The 24,280-nt window shown below is 35.7% G+C and overlaps 1 protein-coding gene across 1 annotated transcript in view; it reads right to left on the bottom strand.

Annotated features, from left to right (window-relative positions):
- Nucleotides 1–1,725: 1,725 nt before the first annotated feature.
- The window catches only part of LOC140165740 (oxysterols receptor LXR-alpha-like), a 28,391-nt gene continuing 5,836 nt past the window's right edge, over nucleotides 1,726–24,280 (bottom strand). The window contains 10 exon segments of the mRNA XM_072189058.1: nucleotides 1,726–5,599; nucleotides 5,939–6,164; nucleotides 6,942–7,115; nucleotides 10,628–10,696; nucleotides 12,077–12,166; nucleotides 13,933–13,962; nucleotides 16,038–16,249; nucleotides 17,980–18,120; nucleotides 20,457–20,492; nucleotides 20,495–20,734. Of these exon segments, the coding sequence (XP_072045159.1) occupies nucleotides 5,361–5,599; nucleotides 5,939–6,164; nucleotides 6,942–7,115; nucleotides 10,628–10,696; nucleotides 12,077–12,166; nucleotides 13,933–13,962; nucleotides 16,038–16,249; nucleotides 17,980–18,120; nucleotides 20,457–20,492; nucleotides 20,495–20,734 (1,457 nt within the window). The 3' untranslated portion in view covers nucleotides 1,726–5,360.

Raw genomic sequence — 24,280 nt, 5'->3', positions numbered from 1 at the left:
ATTTTCCATGTTTTTTTTGTTGCAAATTGCACTTGCAGTCACAAAATTCTAAGACTTGGCATGAGTTTAAGTGTTACAAATCTTGAGTATAGGCTAATGTAGTTAGCTCACAATTTTAAAATTTTATTTTATTTATGATACTGGTTATCATGGTAATGAAAAAGGTTTGAAAAGTTGTTTCCAAAACTTGAAAAAACTTTCCATAACTTGAAATAATCCTTGTAAAAGTGTTTTGGGCTTGATTGTCACATCATATGAACTGAAAATGCCTTAAAAACACATGGTTTTGGCTCTTATTTCCTAAATTTGGCCAAATATTAAAATTTGACTTATTGCTTATTAGAATTAACTAGCGGATTAGGATTATGTTTCACTTAAGGGATCTAGAATGGCGTTTATTATGCGTTTCGACAGTATTTTTTGTGGGACATGAGAGCACCTCAGACCTATCGAATTGCATTCTGAATCTGAAGCATGTCTTTCTGATATCAAATAATTTTCATTTTTGAAAATTACAATATAATACAAATTTTATGACAAATTATAAAAATTTGATATTTTTCAAATTTTTGATATATAACAGTCCTCGAAGTAAATTATATAAATCTAATGATATATTCTTAAAGTGTATGTGGCTGGGAGGAAAAGCCGACGGTCAAATGAAAATTTTGACATTTCATATTGAAGATATGGAATTTTTTCCCCAAAAGACCTAATTCTTTTTGGTGTTTTGGAAAAAAAATCCATATCTTCAATACGAAAGGTCAAAATTTTCAATTGATCGTCGGCTTTTCATCCCACCTATACATACTCTTTAAGTATAAATCATCAGATTTAGTAAGTTTACTTCGAGTGCTGTTAAATATCAAAAATATCAATTTTTAATGATTTGCCATAAAATGTGTATTAAATTGCGAATTTCAAAAAATCAAAATTATTTGATATCAGAAAGACATTCTCCGTATTCAGAATGCAATTCGATATGTCTGATGTGCTCTAATGTCCCAAAATAAATACTGTCCAAACGTTCATACCCCAGCCCTTAACAAACAAGATATTTTTTAATCCCAAAAAATTTTGTGCTGTATTTTTGTGGAATCGGGAGTAGTTGAATACCAATAAACCCACATTAAGTGTGTTTACAAATGCTAAGTACAAATATTTCATAAATGTACAATCATAGAAACCTAACAGAAAATGAAACAACATCTACTCCCACCTAGAACCATTGTCCATATGTTGCCTTCAATATTTTTGAATATCCTAAATTTTGTGGTCAAGAAGAAAGTTTACAATTTTTCAGGAGGGAATATATACATCACATTTCATATTAAATCTACAATGACAGAGCTGGCTTACTCTGTGCTTTTTATTATTATTTTCTTTAAATATAAAATCCTTACATAATAGTAACACAGGTTATTTCAGTAATTGTAAGAAAAAAAAACACAGCTTGGCACCATTCATTCCAAACATCCTATGTATGGCTCTTTTTTTCACCCTTTACAATGGTCAATTTTAAAAGCATACAATAAAGCAAGCTATTTTCAAGTTTTTAAGTCTTATAAGACCTTTTGTTTGTTTTACAAATGGGCAGAAGCATACTTTGTTGTAGAAGCAGACTATTGGGTATCCTAGAATCTTCTTGTGTTACTAGTCAATTACATGTAGATATTAAATGGAGAGGTTCCCATATTCTAAACTGGTCACTGGCAGTTCAGTCAAATTTTGCAAATCTCCCACAAGGTAGCGAATCACTATCATTTTTATAGTCTCTGATTGCAAATTCTGGTGTGTCCTTTTTGTAAGATATTCATGAGTTAGACTAGTGTGAAGACTCCATTGGGGAATCAATTCATGAGTTAGACTAGTGTAAAGACTCCATTGGGGAATCAAGCAGCTTACAGAATAAAGCTGTATAATCCTTCAATAGAAGATTCTGTGTTGCTATACTCTTTACAGTACCTGGCAATGTTCAGGTTTATCCTTCCTGTAAAACTGCATGGAATTAGCCTAGCAGTAGCATACTCTCTACATCCCCTACCTGTGCATTAAATTAAGTTTTCATTAGTACCATAGCATTTCACTGCCATTTTGATTCACAAATCTTGTTTTGTATGTACAAGGTGTATCAAAATGATTGGTACCCATCAGTTTCAAATTATTATGAACAAGTTTGCACAACAAAATACAACATTTTGGAGCTACCTTATTTATAGATAAATGTTATGAAAGGTCATAAAACTACAAATCCTGGGCATTTCAAGAGGATCCAATGTTGCATATTGAAGAGGCAGGCTTGTCAATAAACACCAAAAACGATGGGTACCAAACATAGAGCCTGTATAGATATGCCAAACTACAGTAGTGCAAAACACAGACTGTGTAAAATCAAGCAGTGTTGCAGAATACAAGTTTCATTCTTACAGAAAAATCAAACTTGAACAAATTGATTTAAATGGACACTGAAGGCTGCTAATGTACGAGACCACTTGTTTTGATCCTAGAAAGCAATGTGAATGGAAATGCTTATCAATGTTGTGGCTGTATTACAAAAATCATTTGATTGGGGAATTTTGGCTATGTTAAACCTGTCATAATAAAATTTGAATTCACTTTATTGTACATTTATGTGCTCTATAGGCTACAATAAAATATCCAAATATTATCACATCGCCATTACAAAACCAAACGTGTCAATTTAGGAGAAAAAGTTGTCTCTTTTGGGGTCTCAAAAGTGAGGGTGTTATGATCAATTACCTGATAGTGAATTTAATATCAAGCCATGTGAGTAGCAGGTGGCAAGACATCATTGATGGTCATGTACATGTACCATCATTGATGGTCATGTACCATCATTGATGGTCATGTACCATCATTGATGGTCATGTACCATCATTGATGGTCATGTACCATCATTGTGACCAATTATGTACAAGTGACAAGATATTCACAGATGGATGCAATTATATTAATCTCTATGAAAAAGTTATGGCAATGAGGCTCTTGACTTCGTGGATGCATTGTATGACTGAATTATATGATATGACTAGAATTTTAAATTGAGTCATTGTATTATTGATGCTTCATGTAGCCACTCTGCTCATTTGTAAACATATTTTATGAATATTCATCAATCACTTAATCAATTTGCATAATAACCTATTCACATCTTCAAACACAAGGGAAAACAGGGTAGAAAAATACATGAAATAAAAGAACACAATTCACGACCTTAGGCCCAGACATCATATACATGTATTGAAAACTTGAACAAAAATTGGTAAAACAGTATCATGCAAGTGATAGTCGACGGGAGCTGCTTTCAATAATATTAGGAAGTAACTGCCTCCTTAATGACATATGTTCACTTGCTATCGCCAAAAGGCATCCGTCTTTGTCTATAACACATGTATGTAAAACAAAATGTTAATCAAATCATGGAGGAAACGCTTTATGTAATTTACATAGATCTTTTAGTAATTGTGATGTTTTAGATTTCATGTGTAATAAACTGTAACCAAAGAAAATATATGCAGATGATACACCTTTTGTCAATACAAGTGCATTAAGTCAGCGCTATCCTTTACATGTTGTGCACATAAAGACCCCACAAAAAGACTTCAACAGAAGTGCGGGAATTAGTTTAGTGACATATACATAATTCAGGAGAATCATTGTGTTTACAAAATTGACACTGTTATTAAGACTCTTTTAAAGAGAGATTAAAATCTCCATTTTTTAAACAATAAATTTGTTATTCACACATACTTTTATCATGTTTTATGTACTTGCTAACATTACAAGTGCAGTCTGGTACAAATGTCTGAATTACACAAATGCAAGTTATGGGCACCATTTCCCAATTATTTAACTCAAAAAACATGGCAAAAGTGTCAATTTTTGTGCAGTTAATTTTCCGGCCTGCCACAATTTGAAACATTTTCACTTGTTTGGTAATTTTGCTATAAATTTCAAGTTGACTACATCAAATGTTTATAATTTTGCACAAGTTTACAGCAAAACAAAACAAAGCAAAAAATAAAATCATGGTTTTGCAAAAATTTCCGCTTTTAGAGATGTTTTGATGGAAGGAAAATTGCCCATGCCAAGATAGAAAATCTTTAGTTTCAGAAAACTGGCCAGAATTCCAATGTTTGAAACCTAGCCCTTTTGTTGCAATACAGTGTATTCAATCCACTCAGTAAATGGAATTTCACAGAGGAAAATTCCTCATATATTTGTTGCTTCACATACACATGTGACTCAAATATTGTTTTACATTAATGGACACACTTAAGCATGACAGTGAACTATCACAACATGGGCTGGCTATAACTATATCAAATGGACTTAGTCTTTAAGCAGGGACAGTCATACATTTAATATTACATGGCCTACATTAGGTGCATGAATTATATTTCTAATGCCCAAAATCTGGCAAAAATAAATGATAGAATTTACATGACATTATACAGCGGGGGGACCATGTTTACAAGCTTTTAAGCCTAAGGTTGCAAGTTACCACCATTTTATGCACACTATATTAACTCACTGGCTAGCAAAAATGTCAAACTACCAGTAGTTTATTTTCTCCACAAAATTTACCTGAACTTGGATTAAACCTGAATCCAATAATTTCTCAACAAGAATAAAATGCTCTCCTGTAAAGATTTAATATTTACGTTGCATATGATAGTCTCCGTCTTCTCATCCAATGTACATATAACATTCTATATTTCACAATTTCCGTAAGGCAGCTTTTCTTGGTGTACAGCTTATCTTTCTTCCATGAAAGGCTGCCTTTTGGTGCAATTTACAATAGTACCAAAAAGGCAGGTGACTTTTTAAAACTTGGAAGCCTTTTCAGTCTTCTCTCCTGCAAGATGCGATGTTCTAATCGTGTTGTTCACTCCAAGGCAGCCATTTGTGTTGATAAGACTACCAGTTTCTTCCATTGATGTGGTACAAGCCAGACTCTTGATTCATTACTATTCAGCCCATATTCCAGCAAAACATGGAATGCTTCATTCTGGTGTGGACTTCAGGGTTTTCATCAACCCTTTAAAACCACCAGTACTTTTACATAGAGAACTAAAGGGCAAATTAGTTCAAGAATTATATTCTTAGCCCTTTTTAATAATTAAACACCCCTTGTGGTGTTATCACAATTGAGTTGTGTCCTCAAGATGTGGGTGATTTTGTGGTGCAGATTGAGTCAATTTAGGTAGCACAAAAAGCCAGCCAAATTAGTTGACCTTAACATTTTTTTTCTTCCAAATTTTCAAGATTTTTTGTGTGCATGGTGGGTTGTCATAGCAACACAGTATACAATAACAAGACCCATCCAATTGTCATCATTACTGTACATCCCATATTTCTTTGAGAAGCGGCGGGATTGTCTGGTCCTGTAGTTTGAGTTGAAATAGCAGCTCTGAGTGGCTGTTATTGAGTGTCCTTAATTCAGTCAGTTTCATCAAAACTTTGGGAAGCAGAAGTGTTTGGTTGGGCCGCCTCATACGCAAGTAGGATCTCAGCATATCCAAGTAGCGTTCTTGCACCTCTTCAACTTTCGCTCTGTCATTTACACACGGCCGATCTGTCACAAACAAAACACACAAGTATACGGTTATCAAACATATCGTGAAGTTACTGAAATCCACAGTTTAGATACAGTAACAGCTGCCCATTCAATGTTGCCGTGTACAAATTCTTGTCCTCTTGTGAGAAGCACTGATTGAACAGAAACAAACCCAAGCATACAGAAAATGGAAAGGAAAGCACACAGACAAGGAAAACTACAACTAATCAATATGATGGTAAATGAGGACCATGCATTTTATTTGTCTATGTTGTACATTTTCTTTTCAATTAGAACTTTGGAAGCAAATTTTTTTTAGATATTTGAATGAATAATTTTAACATCTATATATCTCACCTGATGATAGAATGGTTATAGCCATAAGCAGGACATATTCGGCATAATCTAAATCAAGTTCTGACATGCTCTGTGCAAAGTCATACATAGGATCTACCAGGTCACCAATACCACCTTCTTGTAGTTGTTTACGCGTGTACGGCTGCTCATTTCCAAACATTATTGCGTCTTTCACTTTGTCATATCTCAAGGCAACTCTCAGCAACATTACTTCAATTGCTGAACCCTGTAGGTAAATAAATCAAATTATTAACAAGTGCCTCTTGCTGTCTCTCCACTGGTTGTCACAAAGCATTGTGTATAAGATCATTGTGTATGTATTTAAATGTAATAATCAAGGTCCTTCATATTTAATTGATCTTATCCAGGATACTGTTTCAGAAAGATACAGACAGAACCTATATGGGCTTTATGGCCGATTTTAAACACACTTCAAGGGACAATCTGTGCGTATGAATGAAGCCAACTTTTCAAACCTCACTGTTGCTTTATTATAATGACTTCTTACAAACAAGATGGCTCATATTAATAGTTAGACTTTCCTTTGTTTGCTCAATATCATTGATTCTATTTATACTGTAAAACGGACACATTTGTGTATTTTCTGTTTCATCTGTGCATTTGTTTCCCATTTGCTAAATAAACACAGGCTAAATAAGCGCCCTTGCACCGTCACAGGAGAGTGGGTTTGGAATAGTTCAAAAGCGTGTGTACGATCATAGCGTATGGAAATCGCCACCTTTCTACTGCAATTTATTTCAAAAAATTGCCTGGAAGAGGGATAAATATGTTTTGATTCCTCGCTCTTTGATCAGATATGAAGGACTCTCCATTATCCATTTCTCACAATAACATATTATTGATTTGTTCTTTTTGCCTGCTTTTGAAGTTTATTTTGTGGCAATCTCTGATAAACAATTGCATTTTTGAAAAACAATTGTGTTGTCACTGAAATGGAGTGAAATGGGACAAGTGGGCCTTCCATCATGGCAGGAATGCTTACCTTGAGCAAAACTATTTGGTCCTCCCGACTGAGATCTAAGAAGCCTGGGATGCGTTTGCTGAATTCTACTATGAGCTGTATTGTGAGAATGGTCAGCTCTGTTATGTGTGCAAATCTCCGATGGAGACTCATTGGTTCATTTGGGTCTTTAAGGTCTGTCATCCCATCCTGCAACTGAAAGAAATTATAAATATATAGATATTAAACCTTGTTGCAATGTCAACTTATCTCACCTAAAGCACCAGTATGAAGAAGCTGAGGTTACTAAGGTAACCACTCTCTTCTATTTCCTTAATAGCTGTTTCATTTGCAGCTCTCACAGAAAGCCAGCATTATCATATGCTACAAACTGTAAAAAACATGAAGATTAACATGTTTTCCATTGAAAGTAACAAACATATTACATAGATATGGTGATGTTGACATTTGTACAGGATCAGCAGAGTAAAATTTCCTGAAATCAGGAAATTTCCTGAAGACTTGGCAACACTGAAAATATATATTTGAAGTGGAAAATCACTCATGACTAATGACAATAGCTTTCTATTAGTGCTAAGTGAAAAATGGATTTTAAAATTGTTTTACTACAAAAGATGATATTTTCTATATGGATACAACTACAGTACCCCTGTGTAAAGAAGTTGAAGTCAGTTCACAACATATGACTCTTTATCAACAAATGAGACTCATGTTCCGTTACACTTGCCTATTTACATCTAAAGCAACATGGCAATTAAAGCCTTAATGTAAGATCTTTTTTCAAAATATACCTTTATTTTTTTCAAAACCAATTTTTTGGCATATTTGTAATACTTACACATGTTCCAACTTAAAATCTATGAGCAAACTGTCAAATTCGCCCTATTTGTAGTAAAACGGAATGATTTTCTGTTGGTCCGACATATTATCATAATTTTCAGATTATGATAATATGTCAGAACGATCATAAATCGTAGTCTCCTCTGAAGCCAGTTTAGTTACGCTCCCTCCACACATGGGGGGCGTAATAAACTGGCTGCATAGAGACTCTCTGAAACCGCTTTTCGCCGTCCTAATCCAAAAAGTGCGAGATATTTCGAGTGATAGAGGTGAAGTTTATGATGTTGTTTCTTTGCAAATTTCCAATGTTTTTCGCTTCCAAATGTATTGGGAACTTTCATAATGATTGCATATTAACTATTTTATCATTTTGGAAGAAAAAAAGAAAAATCTAAAAATTTAAAAAGATCGTACATTAAGGCTTTAATGTGCCAGGAAGATAGAAAGTACACATGTTATGTCTGTGGCACTTTACACAGAAGGTAAGACTAAATGGTGTCTATTAGCATGTTTCTATTGGCACCATTTACCGGTAAAAAGACAGATAAGAGATTACTTCTGCTCAACAGAAACTGACCGGCGAATAACGGCAAGAGTTTACCAGTAAAATTGTCCTTCTTGAGGAAGAAAATAGCAAAAACATTTAGCGGCAAAGGCTAATAGAATCTCACTCCGTTGCTTATACAGGCAAACAGAAATGGATGAGTCCATGCCATTATTGTGAAGAGACCTCTGCATAAAGTAATATTCAGATTTCCTTTTACAAATTAAGCGTACTGCTAGCCGTCCAGCACGTATTATTTTGCACAAGGTCCAATGCACGCGCTTGACGTCGCGCGCGTATACGCGATGGTTATGCTGTCAAAGGAAATGTGAATAATACTTTAGTCCAATTGTTTTCCATTTCATTCAGTTACCTGTCTTCTGCTGCTATTTAACAGCAACTAATTTTACCGGTAAAATGCAGGGGACTCAATAGAAACATGCTACATGTTTCTACAAAAATTAATTGGTTAGATATATCAGGCATGAAATTATAAACTTACAGAGCAGTGATACTGCAATTATGGCCACAATGTAAGGGCTAGCTCATATCTAGTGTCAACATCACAATGTGCATTACTATTACTTTACATGTGAACTTTGCTAACTATACTGATAAATAATTATTGACTGTGATTCCAGAGAGCAAATTTCCTTTAATGGATGAATGCATATTGTGACTAGATAATGCTGAGCCTGATGTTGAAGCTAATTTGCAGCTACCACTAGAAACAAACATGCACATCTATTCTTACTACATATGTCTGGCAAATATTGTCTCTCATATCTCTCATTTAGAGTCAATGAGAGAAATAACATGCACAATTCTAAATCAAAATCATTCAAATCAAAATAGGCCTAGTATTCAATGAAGACCAAACATGTTCCTCTTACGACACAACAAATATCAGAATCATGCATGATTGCATCTTCAAATAATACATAAACTGCAACCTTTCAGACCAGTGACACTATATGACACATTATTAATAGACGACTGAATATCATATTTGTTGACAATAACTATTGAAAATACATTTTGGCAGGTAACCTTTTGGAACAATATCATGCATTTTGTTTATCAGAAGACTCTGCAGCATTTCACAGTTCAGTGTATATAACAGGAATATAGCCAGCCACATGCCTGTATTGTAATTCTGACATGCATGTTGATTTGATGTTATCATGGTGAAATATTGACTAGCTCTATTAGCAAGAAACAGGAGCTAATCCATCCCTCTGCTTTGTCTCTACTTGGATGATGTAAAGAGATGTTCCTCTGGTATTGAGACAAGATAATCTGAATTGAGTAAGTACTATGCTAAGTTCTCATAGTTGTCTTTCCCTAGATTGTTTTTGTCATGTCATTGGCTTTAATTGGCATTTTTCTCTCTTTCTTTTCCCCATTAAACATGCAAATGAGCTATGGTTAATCTATGAGAATAAGATGATATACAAACTACAAGACATAAGGTTGCACTACTTCACAAGTTTCATGCCATATCTTGACCTCATTCCTGTATGTCAGCACATGAATTGCAGCAATGCATTTCTTTACTTTTGCAATTTGACGCCCACATACTAAACACACACTGTTTTTGTTTTAGTCTCCAATGTAAAACACTTCTTTTGCAAAGAGCGATGCTCCTGGGTTCAAAGTTAATCAAAACATTTGACAAAATCAATTCAAGATGTAACCTAAGCCTAGATTTCCTCATTTAATTGTGATACTTGATTTTTGTGTATATGCCATTAATATGCTTCAAGCAAAACAGCAAGAAGTGGAACTCCACAGAAATGGTTAAAGGACAATATAGGACCATGTCATAAACCTAAGTGTAGTTTCATATTTTGCTGATGTCAAAAACTATGTCAACATTAGATGAAGCTACAGAAACAACTACATAATCAAGGCAGAACATGCAAAAAGATCATTCACTGTCAACCTCTCAATAAATGGTATTGCATAAGACTTGTACTACTTGTACTCATGCTAGGTGTGGACCCCAATACTTGTGCCATGGGACCCTCCATCAACTCTTTATTTGTCCCGTGCTTTAATTACAAGACTAGCAAGGCACAATGACTCACATTTTTCAGCAATGTTCCTTCAACATATAACATTTACTTTTCTCTTCACTACCCATAACAGATACACACAATGGGTGATGAAAATATGTGGCCCACCCACAGCCCTGACTTTTGTATTGAATTACAGAAGCATCAAATTAATGTGGGGTTATTTGTGGAGTGTCATGAACACATGTGACACTGGCCTAAGCTAAAATAAGCAATGGCAGAACAGAGCCATTATTTGTATTTACTTTGTCATCTTTGTTGGTCTTCGCAAAGTGCTTAGCGCCTGGAAACAATGAAGTAATGTTGATTTCACCCTGGTGGGAACAAATGGAGGTCAAGGGTCAGAGAGATGCATACATAATTAATCATAATAACACAACATCGCATCTTACATAGTAACATTTTGATCAACATGTTCTGAAGATTTCTAGCTGCCAATCTTACAAATGATGCAACATCTCTCCTAAATTACTTGCTTGAAAATATCAATGGCAGATACACCAAAAGTCAAAACACAAATGTTCCAAGGCAAAATATTAACCTAATTTTGAAATTATGGTACTGATCTGACATATAAATTGATCAACATTATTAATTACTGTTAAGTGGCAATATTTGTTTTACATTATATTTTTGTATTTCAAGTAGCTACCATGAAAATTACAAAAGTGTTTATGACTTAACCCAATAGACAAACCAGATGCAGACCATTCACCAACTCTGTGCTTTATATGCTGACAATTCTAGTATTCATGAGGGCCCAATGTCTAACAAAACACACCAGCGTTGCACGCCATTGTGTTATGCAGTAGAGTGTTTTGTCTTTGCGTAAACGTGAAAGACCGTAAAAATATGCAGATGTACGTATAAGTTTCGTATGGCACACTCTTTGGAACAATTGGCTCTCATTACAAGATGATGCTGGGACTTTGCCAGATGGTGATTGGTCTGTATCTCTTTAGTCTATGCTTAAGATGAACAATGTACTGGTAACTTCTTAATGACAGGAAAGACAAGAGGATTATTATTAGAACCTTGTACTTTAGTAGTGGCTCATAATGAATGAGCCCAGTGCTCATATTACATAGGGGCTAATTAGAGATGTGCCCCAATATTTCATAAAAATGCCCCTGTGAAAGCATTTATATGGCAATGGGAAAAACTACACACAGGGTTTACTTTTTGGATAAAGTTTATATTCAAGCCTTGATTATAAGCTCCTACTTTGTTAACATTTATTTAGATCAGAAAGATCTGCCACTGTGATAAAGCTTTGCCAAATATCAGGGGTATGGAATCCATTTATGGCAGCAGTAAAGTTGGGGGTCAAATATCACCCATGACAGATTTACCAAAATGTGTGTCCTATCAACAAGGTGTACAAGGTGGTTGGAGTCAGCTACCGTGTTCTCTCTAATTAACGCCCAGGGGCCGTCTCAGAGCATTTAATTAAAAAACATCATCTGGCAGTCAACGTGGTGCTCACAAACAAAAAGGAATTTCTACCAATATTGTAAACATGGTCAATAACACTAGACGCACACATGCATATCGTGAAATTGGCGATTGTATACTTTAAAATACGGGTACTATATGTCATTTGCAGTATATATGGAACTGTTTGGTTGGAAAAAATGGCAATGGGAATTTATTAGAGGTACTGGATTTTTAATAAGAGAGAATCCGGTATTTACTTTTGAATGATCTGCAGTGCTCTGCTGTGTCAGTTGTAAACCTTGTAACCCTGCAGGGCCTGCTGGAAATATAGATGTCACACTCAGCTCCTGATAAGATATAAGCAACAAATCAAAGGTAGGTCAGTCAAAAGGCCTGTCAACACAATTATATAGCTACATTACAAAGTTCTCTATCTATCCCTGCCTGCCTGCCTGCCTGGCAAAGTTCAATAAGCGTCTACTACTGAATAAACTTGAATTATTAAATTACCACACATATGAAGGGTATTTATGATTCTTTACACAGTCACTCCCATACAAGTTGTCCAGACAACTAAACAGCCTCAATGCCAAGTCACAATCTGATCTCAACGTATTCCATTTCTTATATACAGCTCATGGAACTGTGTTGCAAGAACTGAAGCCTTGAGAACTCATATTATGACAGCTTTACTTGGAATTGTGCCACTTTGACTTGAAGAGAACAAGAAAAAGAGCAAAAAAGCGGCAAGTTACCGTATAAGTAACACTTTCAAACTCTGCAAAGAGCAAAGTAACACATCATCACACAATTAGGTAAATGTATTCACCATTCCACCGTAGGTTTGGAAGGGGACTATATTGGCATTTATGCTTAAACATGTATATATACTTGATAGAGAGACTGCATATTTTGTGCTTCCATATTGCACAGCTATCAATCCCAACATGCAAAGCAGCAAGTGTGTTAGAAAGCAGTTTTGCTGTTTTTGAAGCTTTTATATTAAATTTGGTAATTACTGTTTGACCCCTTTGAGGAAGAAGTGAAAATTATTATGATCAGATATGACATTAAAACCAATTTATAATGAATATACACCTTCTTTATAAACACTGTAAAATTGATATATTGACACACTGTGACACAGTGTACTACAGATCTGCTACCTGTAAATTTGGACAAAATTGTGATGTTTCCTGTCCTACCACATACAACCTTGGATGACACTTCCTACTCTTTCACAAACAGCATTATTTGAAATAGAATAAAATGCATGTCCTACTTGCAATCCTTACAAGGTCATTTCATAATTCTTAAGTTCATTACACTAAAATGATCAATTAATTGGAGTTTTTTAGTTTTGGAAACCAAAGAACTTATGGACTGATGGAATATTGAACCATCTCAAATGACAAGATGTAAGCAATCTTAACACATACACCTTTTCTATACTTCAAAACTACATGTGTTTATTAAGTTCAAAATTCTTCTAAACAAATCCAAATTTGATGTTACATACCTTGATCAACGACAGTTTCATGATAACACTTAGTACTTTCTCAAATTAAATGACCAATTTCTGCACCTCAACGGCTGCTTCCTGATGGAGCTGACATTGGTGGTGCTGTTTGTTTAAATTGGTCATTTAATTTGAGAAAGTAGTTCCCTTTGTCTCTGGTGAGTGTTTTGCCCCGAAACTTTTTCAATTTGAAGAAGTGCTACATGTTAGCACAAAACCGTCATTGATCAAGGTATGTAACATCAAATTTGGATTTGTTTAGAAGAATTTGAACTTAATATTCTGCAATAACTTTCCACAGGCTAGTGCTATTATTGGATTCATATACACATAAGATATTACAAGTGTACTGTAGTACTATTTACAGGTGTAATGTCATCATCCATATGAATGTGAAATTTTTAATTCTTTGAAACAATGAGGCCTTTAATGTTTGCTTGGCATAACTTCCTGATACTTGTGCTAAATACAAATATATTTGCAACATAAAACCATGTGCTTCTTTGACATCACATCATAGCACAATATAATTGCTTGGTTTTGCAAAGCAAACAGTAAACAAGACCTATTGATTCTTAGAGAATTGATACTTACCGTAGGATCTCTATTTTGATCTTTCCAGGGCTGTTGGAAAAGAAAAAGGAATCTGAATTATTATCAACAATACAAACAATTGATTTCAAACAATGACAAAAAAGACTCTCTTTTAAAAGACTACCTTACTTCAAATTACCTTAGTAAAACCATATCTTAATACCAGAATCATGAAATACCATTGGCCAAATGTGCCATGATGCAAGGGTTTTGTGCTCTTGCCACAATCAGTTTTGATTAAGTGTAGTGTTATAGCTGGACTGTCCCAAAGCATCCTGAAGAAGTTTGCAATTTGAAAAGACATTATCTACACCAATATAAGCTATGTGCACATGAGGAACTTCCAATTTTGCACCAAACAGCACTGCTGACACAGCAAACGTAAGATAATGGAGGTGTGCCCTCCTGGCCCAACCCCTACCTGGCCAATCCAAAATAGCAGTAGCTTAGTGTACTCCGAAATAGCCCAATACATGAATAGACATAGACTGGTTGTTCTTGGCTTTCACATGGCTTGCGCTATTTGAGGGCCCTCCCGGTCTGTGAACTGGGCTACTTCTAACCTACGATGGCTAAGAGTGTATACATTTAGAGGGTACAAAGTTAACCCATTCAAAACAAATTGCCTTTAAGAGGATTATTTCAGTTAAAGGATGCCAATGTCATGCATTATTTTCCAAAATGCTTGCCAGTTAATCTGTCAAGCAAACCTGAAGACACACTTCATCACATGCACTAAATACTCAACACAGCCCAAACCTCTATTAACTCTAGGGTAGGTTCAGGTGATTGTTAAAAACAATCGATTTCGATTATTTTTTTTAATTGTTTATTTTCAATGTATTGAACATCGCGTGACTGTAATAGGTTGAGCATCATTTTGCATAGAATCCCACTATTAAACATTGCTGTGCATTTTAAATAGTTTAGATGTGCTTAGCAGTTGTTTCACTTGTTATTCTGGTTTTAGTTTCAGCTAATAAAGATGCAACTATTTTAAAAACCACCTATCAGTTGACAAAAATTGCTTTAATAATCTATTTGCTTAGAAAAACAGTCGGATTAGTTTCGATAAAATCTAAATGTCGATATTTCGATTCCGGCGTTTTAAAATACTAAGTAATCGAGTACCCGATTAAAAAAAATAATTGATTATTTTCGATTAATCCAAATATCGCCCAAGCCTGATCTAGGGGTTTGATCTCATGAGTGAACTAAGATGAAACTCCAGATCGCCCAAGCCTGGTCTAGGGGTTTGATCTCATGAGTGAACTAAGATGAAACTCCAGATCGCCCAAGCCTGGTCTAGGGGTTTGATCTCATGAGTGAACTAAGATGAAACTCCAGATCGCCCAAGCCTGATCTAGGGGTTTGATCTCATGAGTGAACTAAGATGAAACTCCAGATCGCCCAAGCCTGGTCTAGGGGTTTGATCTCATGAGTGAACTAAGATGAAACTCCAGATCGCCCAAGCCTGATCTAGGGGTTTGATCTCATGAGTGAACTAAGATGAAACTCCAGATCGCCCAAGCCTGATCTAGGGGTTTGATCTCATGAGTGAACTAAGATGAAACTCCAGATCGCCCAAGCCTGATCTAGGGGTTTGATCTCATGAGTGAACTAAGATGAAACTCCAGATCGCCCAAGCCTGATCTAGGGGTTTGATCTCATGAGTGAACTAAGATGAAACTCCAGATCGCCCAAGCCTGGTCTAGGGGTTTGATCTCATGAGTGAACTAAGATGAAACTCCAGATCGCCCAAGCCTGATCTAGGGGTTTGATCTCATGAGTGAACTAAGATGAAACTCCAGATCGCCCAAGCCTGATCTAGGGGTTTGATCTCATGAGTGAACTAAGATGAAACTCCAGATCGCCCAAGCCTGATCTAGGGGTTTGATCTCATGAGTGAACTAAGATGAAACTCCAGATCGCCCAAGCCTGATCTAGGGGTTTGATCTCATGAGGATGGTGTAATTCACTGATTCAATCTATAATTGACTGGTTGGTGTAGTGATACAGACTTGGGATTTCAACAACTTGGGGAATCATCTGGATATGGCTTTAGTTTTAGTTGATTTCAATGTGATGTTGACTTGTTTACTTACAGTGACTCTTTTGAGATCCTCTGGCCCAGGAATTTCTAATTCTTTATGTGCAGCTATCAACATTTCTATGAGTTCTTGTTGCTCCTCTGTGAGGAAGCCATTCCCAGGTTGATCTTCTTCACTCTGCTGTGGACTCATTTCTTGCTGTGCTTGTGCTTTTCGCAGCATCTTTCGTTGGCGTTTTGATTTGCACTGTTCCTCTGTTAATAAACCTGAAAACAAAAGAGTATTTTGTGATTCTAGCATCCTTTTTTATTGTATGTTTGAGTAGATATTGAAGAAACAAGTTTATTCTTAAAATATCAGTTGATTCAGATTTTGCATTTGCAAGTTATGCATGATTATATCTGTGACATACGTAGTTCCTTCCATAGGCTACTGTGCTGTAATTTTATTCTGTTCACAGAATGTAAATGCAAATCTGACAATATTTCTGCAAAGCAAATTAATCTGCAAGAAATTCTTTCCGCGCACACACATTATGAATCCAGGTTTCTAGGGATAAAAAACTTTTTTTTAGAAAAAAAAAGGGGGGGGGGGTGAGGCTATAGATCAAGAAATGCCCCTTTAATGAGAAAAAAAGCAACCTAGGCATTCAATAATCTTCTTAAAAAGAGACTGATCTAACTAGTTGTCAGAAACATATTTATACATGTTTAAATATTTGCTAAACTTATTTCTTATTTGTTAAAATTATTTAAAAACTAGTAATGTAAGCTTTATAAGTAATCTAGTAACATACACTTATAGGCTGATACCATTACCAGCAAAAGTTATGTTCAAGTAAAATCAAAAAGAATTTTATTTGCAGAAGCTGCCAGCCACATGTATGCACATAAATCATTACAAAGTGGTCAAAATAAGTTGGTGGCTTCCACCTTTGAAAGGGCTTTTCCCTCTCTTTTGACTAAAATTATTTAAAGAAAGTGCTAGCCAGGTTGGTAACATGCACAATTATGTGATGTGAAATATCAAATAATAGGATCAAATTACTGTGGTAGAAAGCATTCTTCAGATTTTCTTGCTACAGCAAAATGTACATCAGGCTTAAAAATGTGTCTGATCTCCAAGGACAACATCTGAGATGAAGGCATGAAATGCTTGAGTACGCTTGAAGCATGTGCTGAAATTTGAGGCGTTTTATCTGACACATTTCAATGGCACAATGGGAATCTTTTAAATGGGTTAACGTAGGTTAGTTCTGCCCTAAAACAAACTAATCAATATGCACCTAGCATATCATTAGAGTGTGGCTGAATTATTGACCACAGAATCTCAGAATACACACACAGTCCTGAGTGCTAGTGTTCATGGGAGATTTGTTTCAAAATGAATGATTTTGCACCATAACAGTAAGATTGGAAACTTAAATGCATGTAGCCAAGTGTTTGTCCACTGGCTTGTGAGAATATAAATACATGCTATAGAATTACTTTGTAAATTAGTTTCATTCATTTGTACAGAGGAATACAGCTGTATAAATATCATGTTATGCATACATATATTTGAGAAAGGTTTGAAAAAATAAGACTGAAACCGGTAAGCATGACAAGTGGAACATTTTTAATAAAATAGAGACAAAGACAGTAATACTATAACTAATAAATTCAAACATGTACAAGATGCCTGTTTCTATTTCTGTCCTGTTCTTTGCATATTCTGTCTACTTGTTTCACATTTTTACTCCTTTTCACCATCATCATCATGTACAAGTACATCACGGAATCAATCAATCATGCAATTTACATTCACAGTCAGGCAGCATTTAAGACCAAAATTAATGCCACTCATCATATCATTTTTTCTTCACTTCACTCTAGTTAACACTAATTGACAAGTCATAAATAAAACATTACATTTGAATACAATGTCAAATGCATTTTCATAAAGCCAGCTGGGGACAGATGTCCAATTGGCCACTAGAGGGCAGTATGCTACTTACATTCTGGCAGCATTCCCACTTCCCGACATTTGCGTAGTCTGCACTCTTGACATTTCCGCCTCATATACATGTCCATTTCACAATTGCCCCCTCTTGTGCATTTGTACTGTGCATTCTTCGTTATACTTCGCCGGAAGAAACCTAACAGAATATTGAGAAAATAGAAATACTATAACATGTTTCAAAAAATATTAATCCCAAACTAATTAATTAATGAACTGTGAAACCTATAATAATTACAAGGATTATTATTCTTTCTTGATTCATTCAACTGACTGATCCAGTGGCCCTATTACTTCCCAGGCAAACACAAAAATGTTCTTAATTTATTAAATACCATTTAAATGTTGGGTTACATAAATGAATACATGAATGTTTTGCATCACATTTTCTAAAATGTTGTATGAATGTTATCAAACGTTTTTATACCAAAGTATTCTAGCCCTTCATATAATCCAACATTTAAAAGTTTGCTGTAAAATGTTGTGTGTTTGCTGGGCCTATACAAATTTGGTTGAAATCCACAATTAAAGCCATATTATAACATTTGCTGAGGAAGACGCCCTCACTGAATTTGTAAAATTCCTTATTAAACCAATATACCCTGCAAAAATCAAGACTCTAGGTGCTGTAGTTTTGTCAAAATCCGAGATTTTGAATAAAACGCCGGATTCGGGCGCTTTATTATTACGATGGAATTATTAGTCGAACGCATACACGATGTTCATAACACACAGTGCGTACACGGCGTGCTTGGACGGTGATGATATACACAACAAAGGGTCGTACCACAACATGACCGAAGGAGTGTAGTACGTATTGGCGATTTATGTGCGCTGGTAGTAAATTCCAATTTTCTTTGCTTTGCCGTAGTTGTTTGGCTCAAAAATAAAAGGGGATATATCTGACAGTAAAAGCTAACATTTTGTGGCAAATAAATGCTAATCTATTTTATAATATGGTTTTAACTCAAGGAATTTTTGGCAGGTAGACCTGTAATATGTTGTTGTGGCAGATATTGTTATTACAATTATTATTATAATTATAATTATTATCACTATTAGCATGGATTGTATATTTCATAAATTGGTAATTTTTGACATTTGGGGAAAGTTGCTTTATGCTCTAACAACACACCTATTCACATGCTAATACTGTAATTCATTCTGTTATGTTAATTAGTTTATGCGAAATAATAGGTGATGGGCTGTCTTTACTCTTTGGCAGACAAATGTTAAACATGATTAATTAGCATACTGAATAATTCAATATCCCACTGATAATTAGTAAGTTTACTTATTACCCTCCACCTATTGGGAAGTAAGTAGAGATCTGTAACCATGAATAGACAAGACTAAGGATAAGAAAAAAAAAAAATATTGTTGTGTTGCCCTCAAGTGGGAAGATGGGAAATTTGGGTCGGACGGTCGGATTTTTTTTATTTTTTTTTTAAAATTTTTTTTTTAAACCTTCAGTTTTTAAAATTCCTTCAAATATTAAATAATGCTTCTTCAATTAGGGGACATTTGTCAATTTTGACTTCTGGATTCCTGTTAGACATCAATTAAAGACTAGTCTTTCAATAAAATATTAATTTTAAGTGAAAAACATTGAGTTTTTGAACAAATCTGTAAAAATCATCATTAAAAAAAAAAGATTTAGGGTCGGGCGGTAAGGGCAACACAACAACTTTTTTTTTTTTTTTGCCTAAGGTAGGCCCTCCATATGTCAATATTTTTTTGGAAAAGTTTGGTAAGTTTTGTTTTGCAAGTTAAGGATGACACTGACAACAACCAAAACACTTAGGCATCTCCAAAATGATGGTAAGCTAAACAAGGATTTTGGCAAATAAATGAAAATGAAAATTCTCTGGCACCAAACCTCATTTTCAAAGTGTTTTTAAAAATTGCGACATACATATAAGACCTCAGATGTGTTATTTTGCAATACTCGGACAATAATACAGACGAAACACGGGTACAAGTTCCAAGGTAAAATTGACTGATATGACAAGTCATATTGACTGAAGAAGATCGATAACTCAAGTTGATGGCTACAATTTGGCTTAAGTTAGACATGCTTTATAAACACACAACTAACCAAACTTTTGCTAATGTGCCTCTGAGCACGCTATACAAAGATAACACAGTGTCAATCATATCCCTGGGAATTAAGTATCATTTGTATCAAAATAGAAATGATGACAATTTTAACAAGCTGCTAATGAGGTTTGGACTCCTTTAAGCTGTCTACGACTTGTTGCTCTTAAAGCAGTATCAGAAGCATCTAAAAATGAATAGTTTTCAAATCACTGTAAACTACCTTGTTGAGCACTTTTGACAACTTTTCCTATACCTTTAATACAGAAATCATGCACTGTAGTTAATCTGTGATTAATCTACTTTATGTAGCGTATATTGCGTAAAATCTACTTTATGTAGCGTATATGCTGTTCACTATGTTGAAGTTTGTCTCACCTTTGCATCCTTCACAGCTAAGTGCATTATAATGAAACCCGATGCTCTGTCTCCATAAACCAAACATAATTCTAAATCCATCCTAGGAGCAGGGCCTTTCCGTTTCTTTATCGCCGATGCACTATCTAGCATAGATGCCGAGGTAATATGTTCTTTGAGTGGTGGGGAGTCCGGTAAACTGTTGGATGAACTGTACTGGGTACCGCCGAATGCCGCCCCCATCTCATAGTCACCATCTGGAGGTTCTCGTTTCACTAAAACAGATTGACCACCAGTGTCTGCAAAAGACAAAAGAAAACATACTTGTTATATATTATGCACAACATAATGAAATACATTTTTATGCCTCCACCGCGAGGCATATTGTTTTTTCAAAGTCTGTTCTGTGTTTCCGAACCTCCGAATGCTGTATCTCGTGAACAGATAGGCGGACTGACTTCGGATTTTCAGGATAGATGTGTCATGGTCAGAAACTCTTGACCGACTCCTTTTTTTAGGGTGGTGTTCAAGGTCATATACTGAGGTCAAAGGTCATTTAAGGTCAACAAGTTTGTAAATTAAAATTTGGCCTCATATGAACAGTTCAAATCCCTATTACAACCAAACTTGAGTCATAGCTGCAATATGGGAACCCTCATCTATTGGTGGTGTTCAAGGTCATATACTCAGATCAAAGTTCATTAGAGGTCGACAAGTTTATAAATTAAAATATGGTTCCGGGGGGGCCACTTGTATTTCAAGGTGGACACCATGCTCATGTATAAAAACAAGTAAAAAGGGTTGTTTTTCAGCACTGGGCAAGTACAGCGCTGTACCTGTTTAGGGTGTCAAAAACGCCAAAAATCAGGAAAAAGGGTGTACTTTTCAAGCAAAATACTTGCTTTAGGGTACCAAAGTTTAATGGCAAAATAAAAAAAGGGTGAAATAGGCTATGTTTGGCTTCTATCAGAATCATATCTTATTTAACAAGAACCTGAACATGAATTTTTACTTTCTTAGTGTTAAAAAATGGCAAAATACTTGTTTAGGGTATGTTTTACACACGCTGAGTAATACTCGTTTAGGGTGCGTTTCAAGAGTCCATACATGAGCATGGTGTCCATCACGTAATGTAAGTGGCCCCCCGGGATATGGTCTCATATGAACAGTTCCCAATTGATGTCTTGCGTCAAAAACCTGGCCGTTTCTAGTTGTTATTGATATTTAGGATGCAAATAAATTTTCATTGATTTCGTTTAATGTGATGTAAAGTCCAACAATTATTGGCAATTTCAGAAAATAATGCTACTATATTTTAGCTACAATAGGCAAAACATTAATAAAAATCTTGACATTCTTAACAATAAACCCCCAGTATTGACCAATCATACCAACAACAAGAAAGTCAATCACATGCTGAAGCACTGACATGTCTCCAGACTCCTTGGTGAGAGACTACATCATGTAGCAAAAGGATCCAGCAATGGTCTTGTCAACTGTAGCCTCTATAGACCCAACAGCACACAAGAATACTTTGAATGGAAGCAAGCACTATGGTGTATTTTACTGTACTAATCTGCTGTACTCCCGCTCAGCCCACTCATTGGAGTTTGAACATAATCCTTGGTGATTCCAATCAGTTTACCAGCCTGTGGTGCAGACTAAGAATTGGTAACATAAAAACACCTCATGTACATGACCTTCCAATGAACTTGCTATACATTTTGTGATTTAATCCATGAATGCATAACCAATGATAGAAATGATGTCTTCTCACTGTGGCACCACACATACATTTGTATCTGCGCCACACATAGCCATGTAACATGCCTGGCTAGTTAGCAGATTCATTCACTGTTGCATTGCCATGGGCCAGTTTTGGTTAGCTGTACTCTAAATGTAAGAAGCCAGAATCATAATTCATATCACTGTGTGCATAAATATGTCTGTACTAAGCAAGTAGGTATGTGGGCGGCCAGCAAGAGAACTGAATGTCAGCCATGCAATGTCAATGTCAAGTGTACACAGGTGTACACAAGGCAACATACCATTATATATGTAGGGAATTTGCAAGGCAACATAGTGGCAACTCAAAATTTATAATCAATCATACCTATGTAACTGACAGCACTTTTTATACTGGCCAACTCTGATGAGCAACAAATCAATCTATGATTTAATTACTATGACTTAGACCTATTTAATTAATGACTTTTGCTCCAAACTCCACATGCTATTAAACGTTTTCTTGTATTTTGGATGTTGATAAAGGCTATGCGCTATTTCTCCAAGCATATTTATACTGAGCACCTCGCATCACAGCGCTTGTGACCAGAAGATGGTGTGCTATGCCATTTAATTTTTAAATATGGCAACAGCCAATATCATACTCAAAACAGACATAAGACGGCAACACTACCTGGATGTTAAAAAAATTTGCGCAACGTTACACATTATGGAAATTTTGAATCTATATCATAATACGTCATAGCCGCACGCGAAAAAGATTGAACAACCATACTTTATACTGGAGTGCACTATGACACCCCAATGAATTTACCGTAGTGTCACAGTTTACAGTGACTTCCGGTGTCACCCTCTATTATCACTATACTGGACACAGCATAAATGTATTACTCACTATTAATGGAACAGTGATGTTAACTCTCATACATGTGCGGCTTTAACTTGCAGATAATGTCTGTGAAGTTGTCAAATCCTAACCAAATCCTAAATAGTACTATTTATGTAACCTCCTTCAAATTCAAAGTAGTTATTTAAAACAACATACCAAGTAAAAACTAGAGCGGTTCTCGGGTTGCGCGGTTTTCGGCATACGCGGTTGGTGTGTAAGGTTGTTGGGTGATGGTATGGTAGTGGTTGTGTTTAGATGTGAGTTTCTTTTCAGAACCCTGTATGGGCGAAGCCTGGATGGTGGATGGGGAGTGTGGGGTGATTAAAGAAGGAAATAATATGGAAATGTAATAGGCCGCACAGCTGTGTAATGTTTATGTTTTACAAGATGCCCGAGCACGGGTTGGGATATGGGATATCCCCTCGTGGTGTCGAGTTCACAACAGGTGTTGGTATTGCTTTACCAAAACAACCCGAGCCGTATGTTGGAAGTTTTTGTATGTATAGACAGTTTCCTAGCAATGTTGACTGTACCCACCAAGTTTCATGCCCATACGACAGATTTTAGTCATTTGACCTCAGATGACCCCTAAGTGACCTTGGATTACCCCAAAATGACCTTCCAAACATTTGACTCTTAATGTTGACTGTACTCACCAAATTTCATGCTGTTATGTCAGTTTTTAGTAATTTGACATCAGATGACCCCTGGGTGACCTCGGATGACCCCGAAATGACCTTCCAAAAATTTTACTCTTAAGTGTTGACTATACCCACCAAGTTCCGTGCCCATATAACAGTTTTAGTAATTTGACCTCAGATGCCCCCTGGGTAACCTTGGATGACCCCAAAATGATCGAAACTTGTAACTCTTAAGTGTTGACTGTACCCACCAAGTTTCGTGCCCATATGACAGTTTTTTAGTCATTTGACCTCAGATGAACCCTGGATTACCTTGTATGACCCCGAAATCTATTCAGCTCTGTAAGAACATCAACTACAAATACAACTGACCAAGTTTAGGCGATACACCATGTTGTTAAAACCCCTGTAGACCCTATAAGGAACAAACCAAAAGATCGATGACATCCTATAAACGTAACTAGTTTCATTTCTCAGCCGACCCCTCCCTCCCTGCCAGAAAGCGTAATAATGAAATGTTGAAAATTTTGACATAATAATAATAATGACACATTCTTCAGACCGATGGT

Source organism: Amphiura filiformis, chromosome 12, assembly GCF_039555335.1.
Source record: "Amphiura filiformis chromosome 12, Afil_fr2py, whole genome shotgun sequence".
In the NCBI taxonomy this organism is placed as follows: Eukaryota; Metazoa; Echinodermata; class Ophiuroidea; order Amphilepidida; family Amphiuridae; genus Amphiura; species Amphiura filiformis.
The sequence above is the reverse complement of the archived record's forward strand: the minus strand, read 5'-3'. Positions and strand labels throughout refer to the sequence as shown.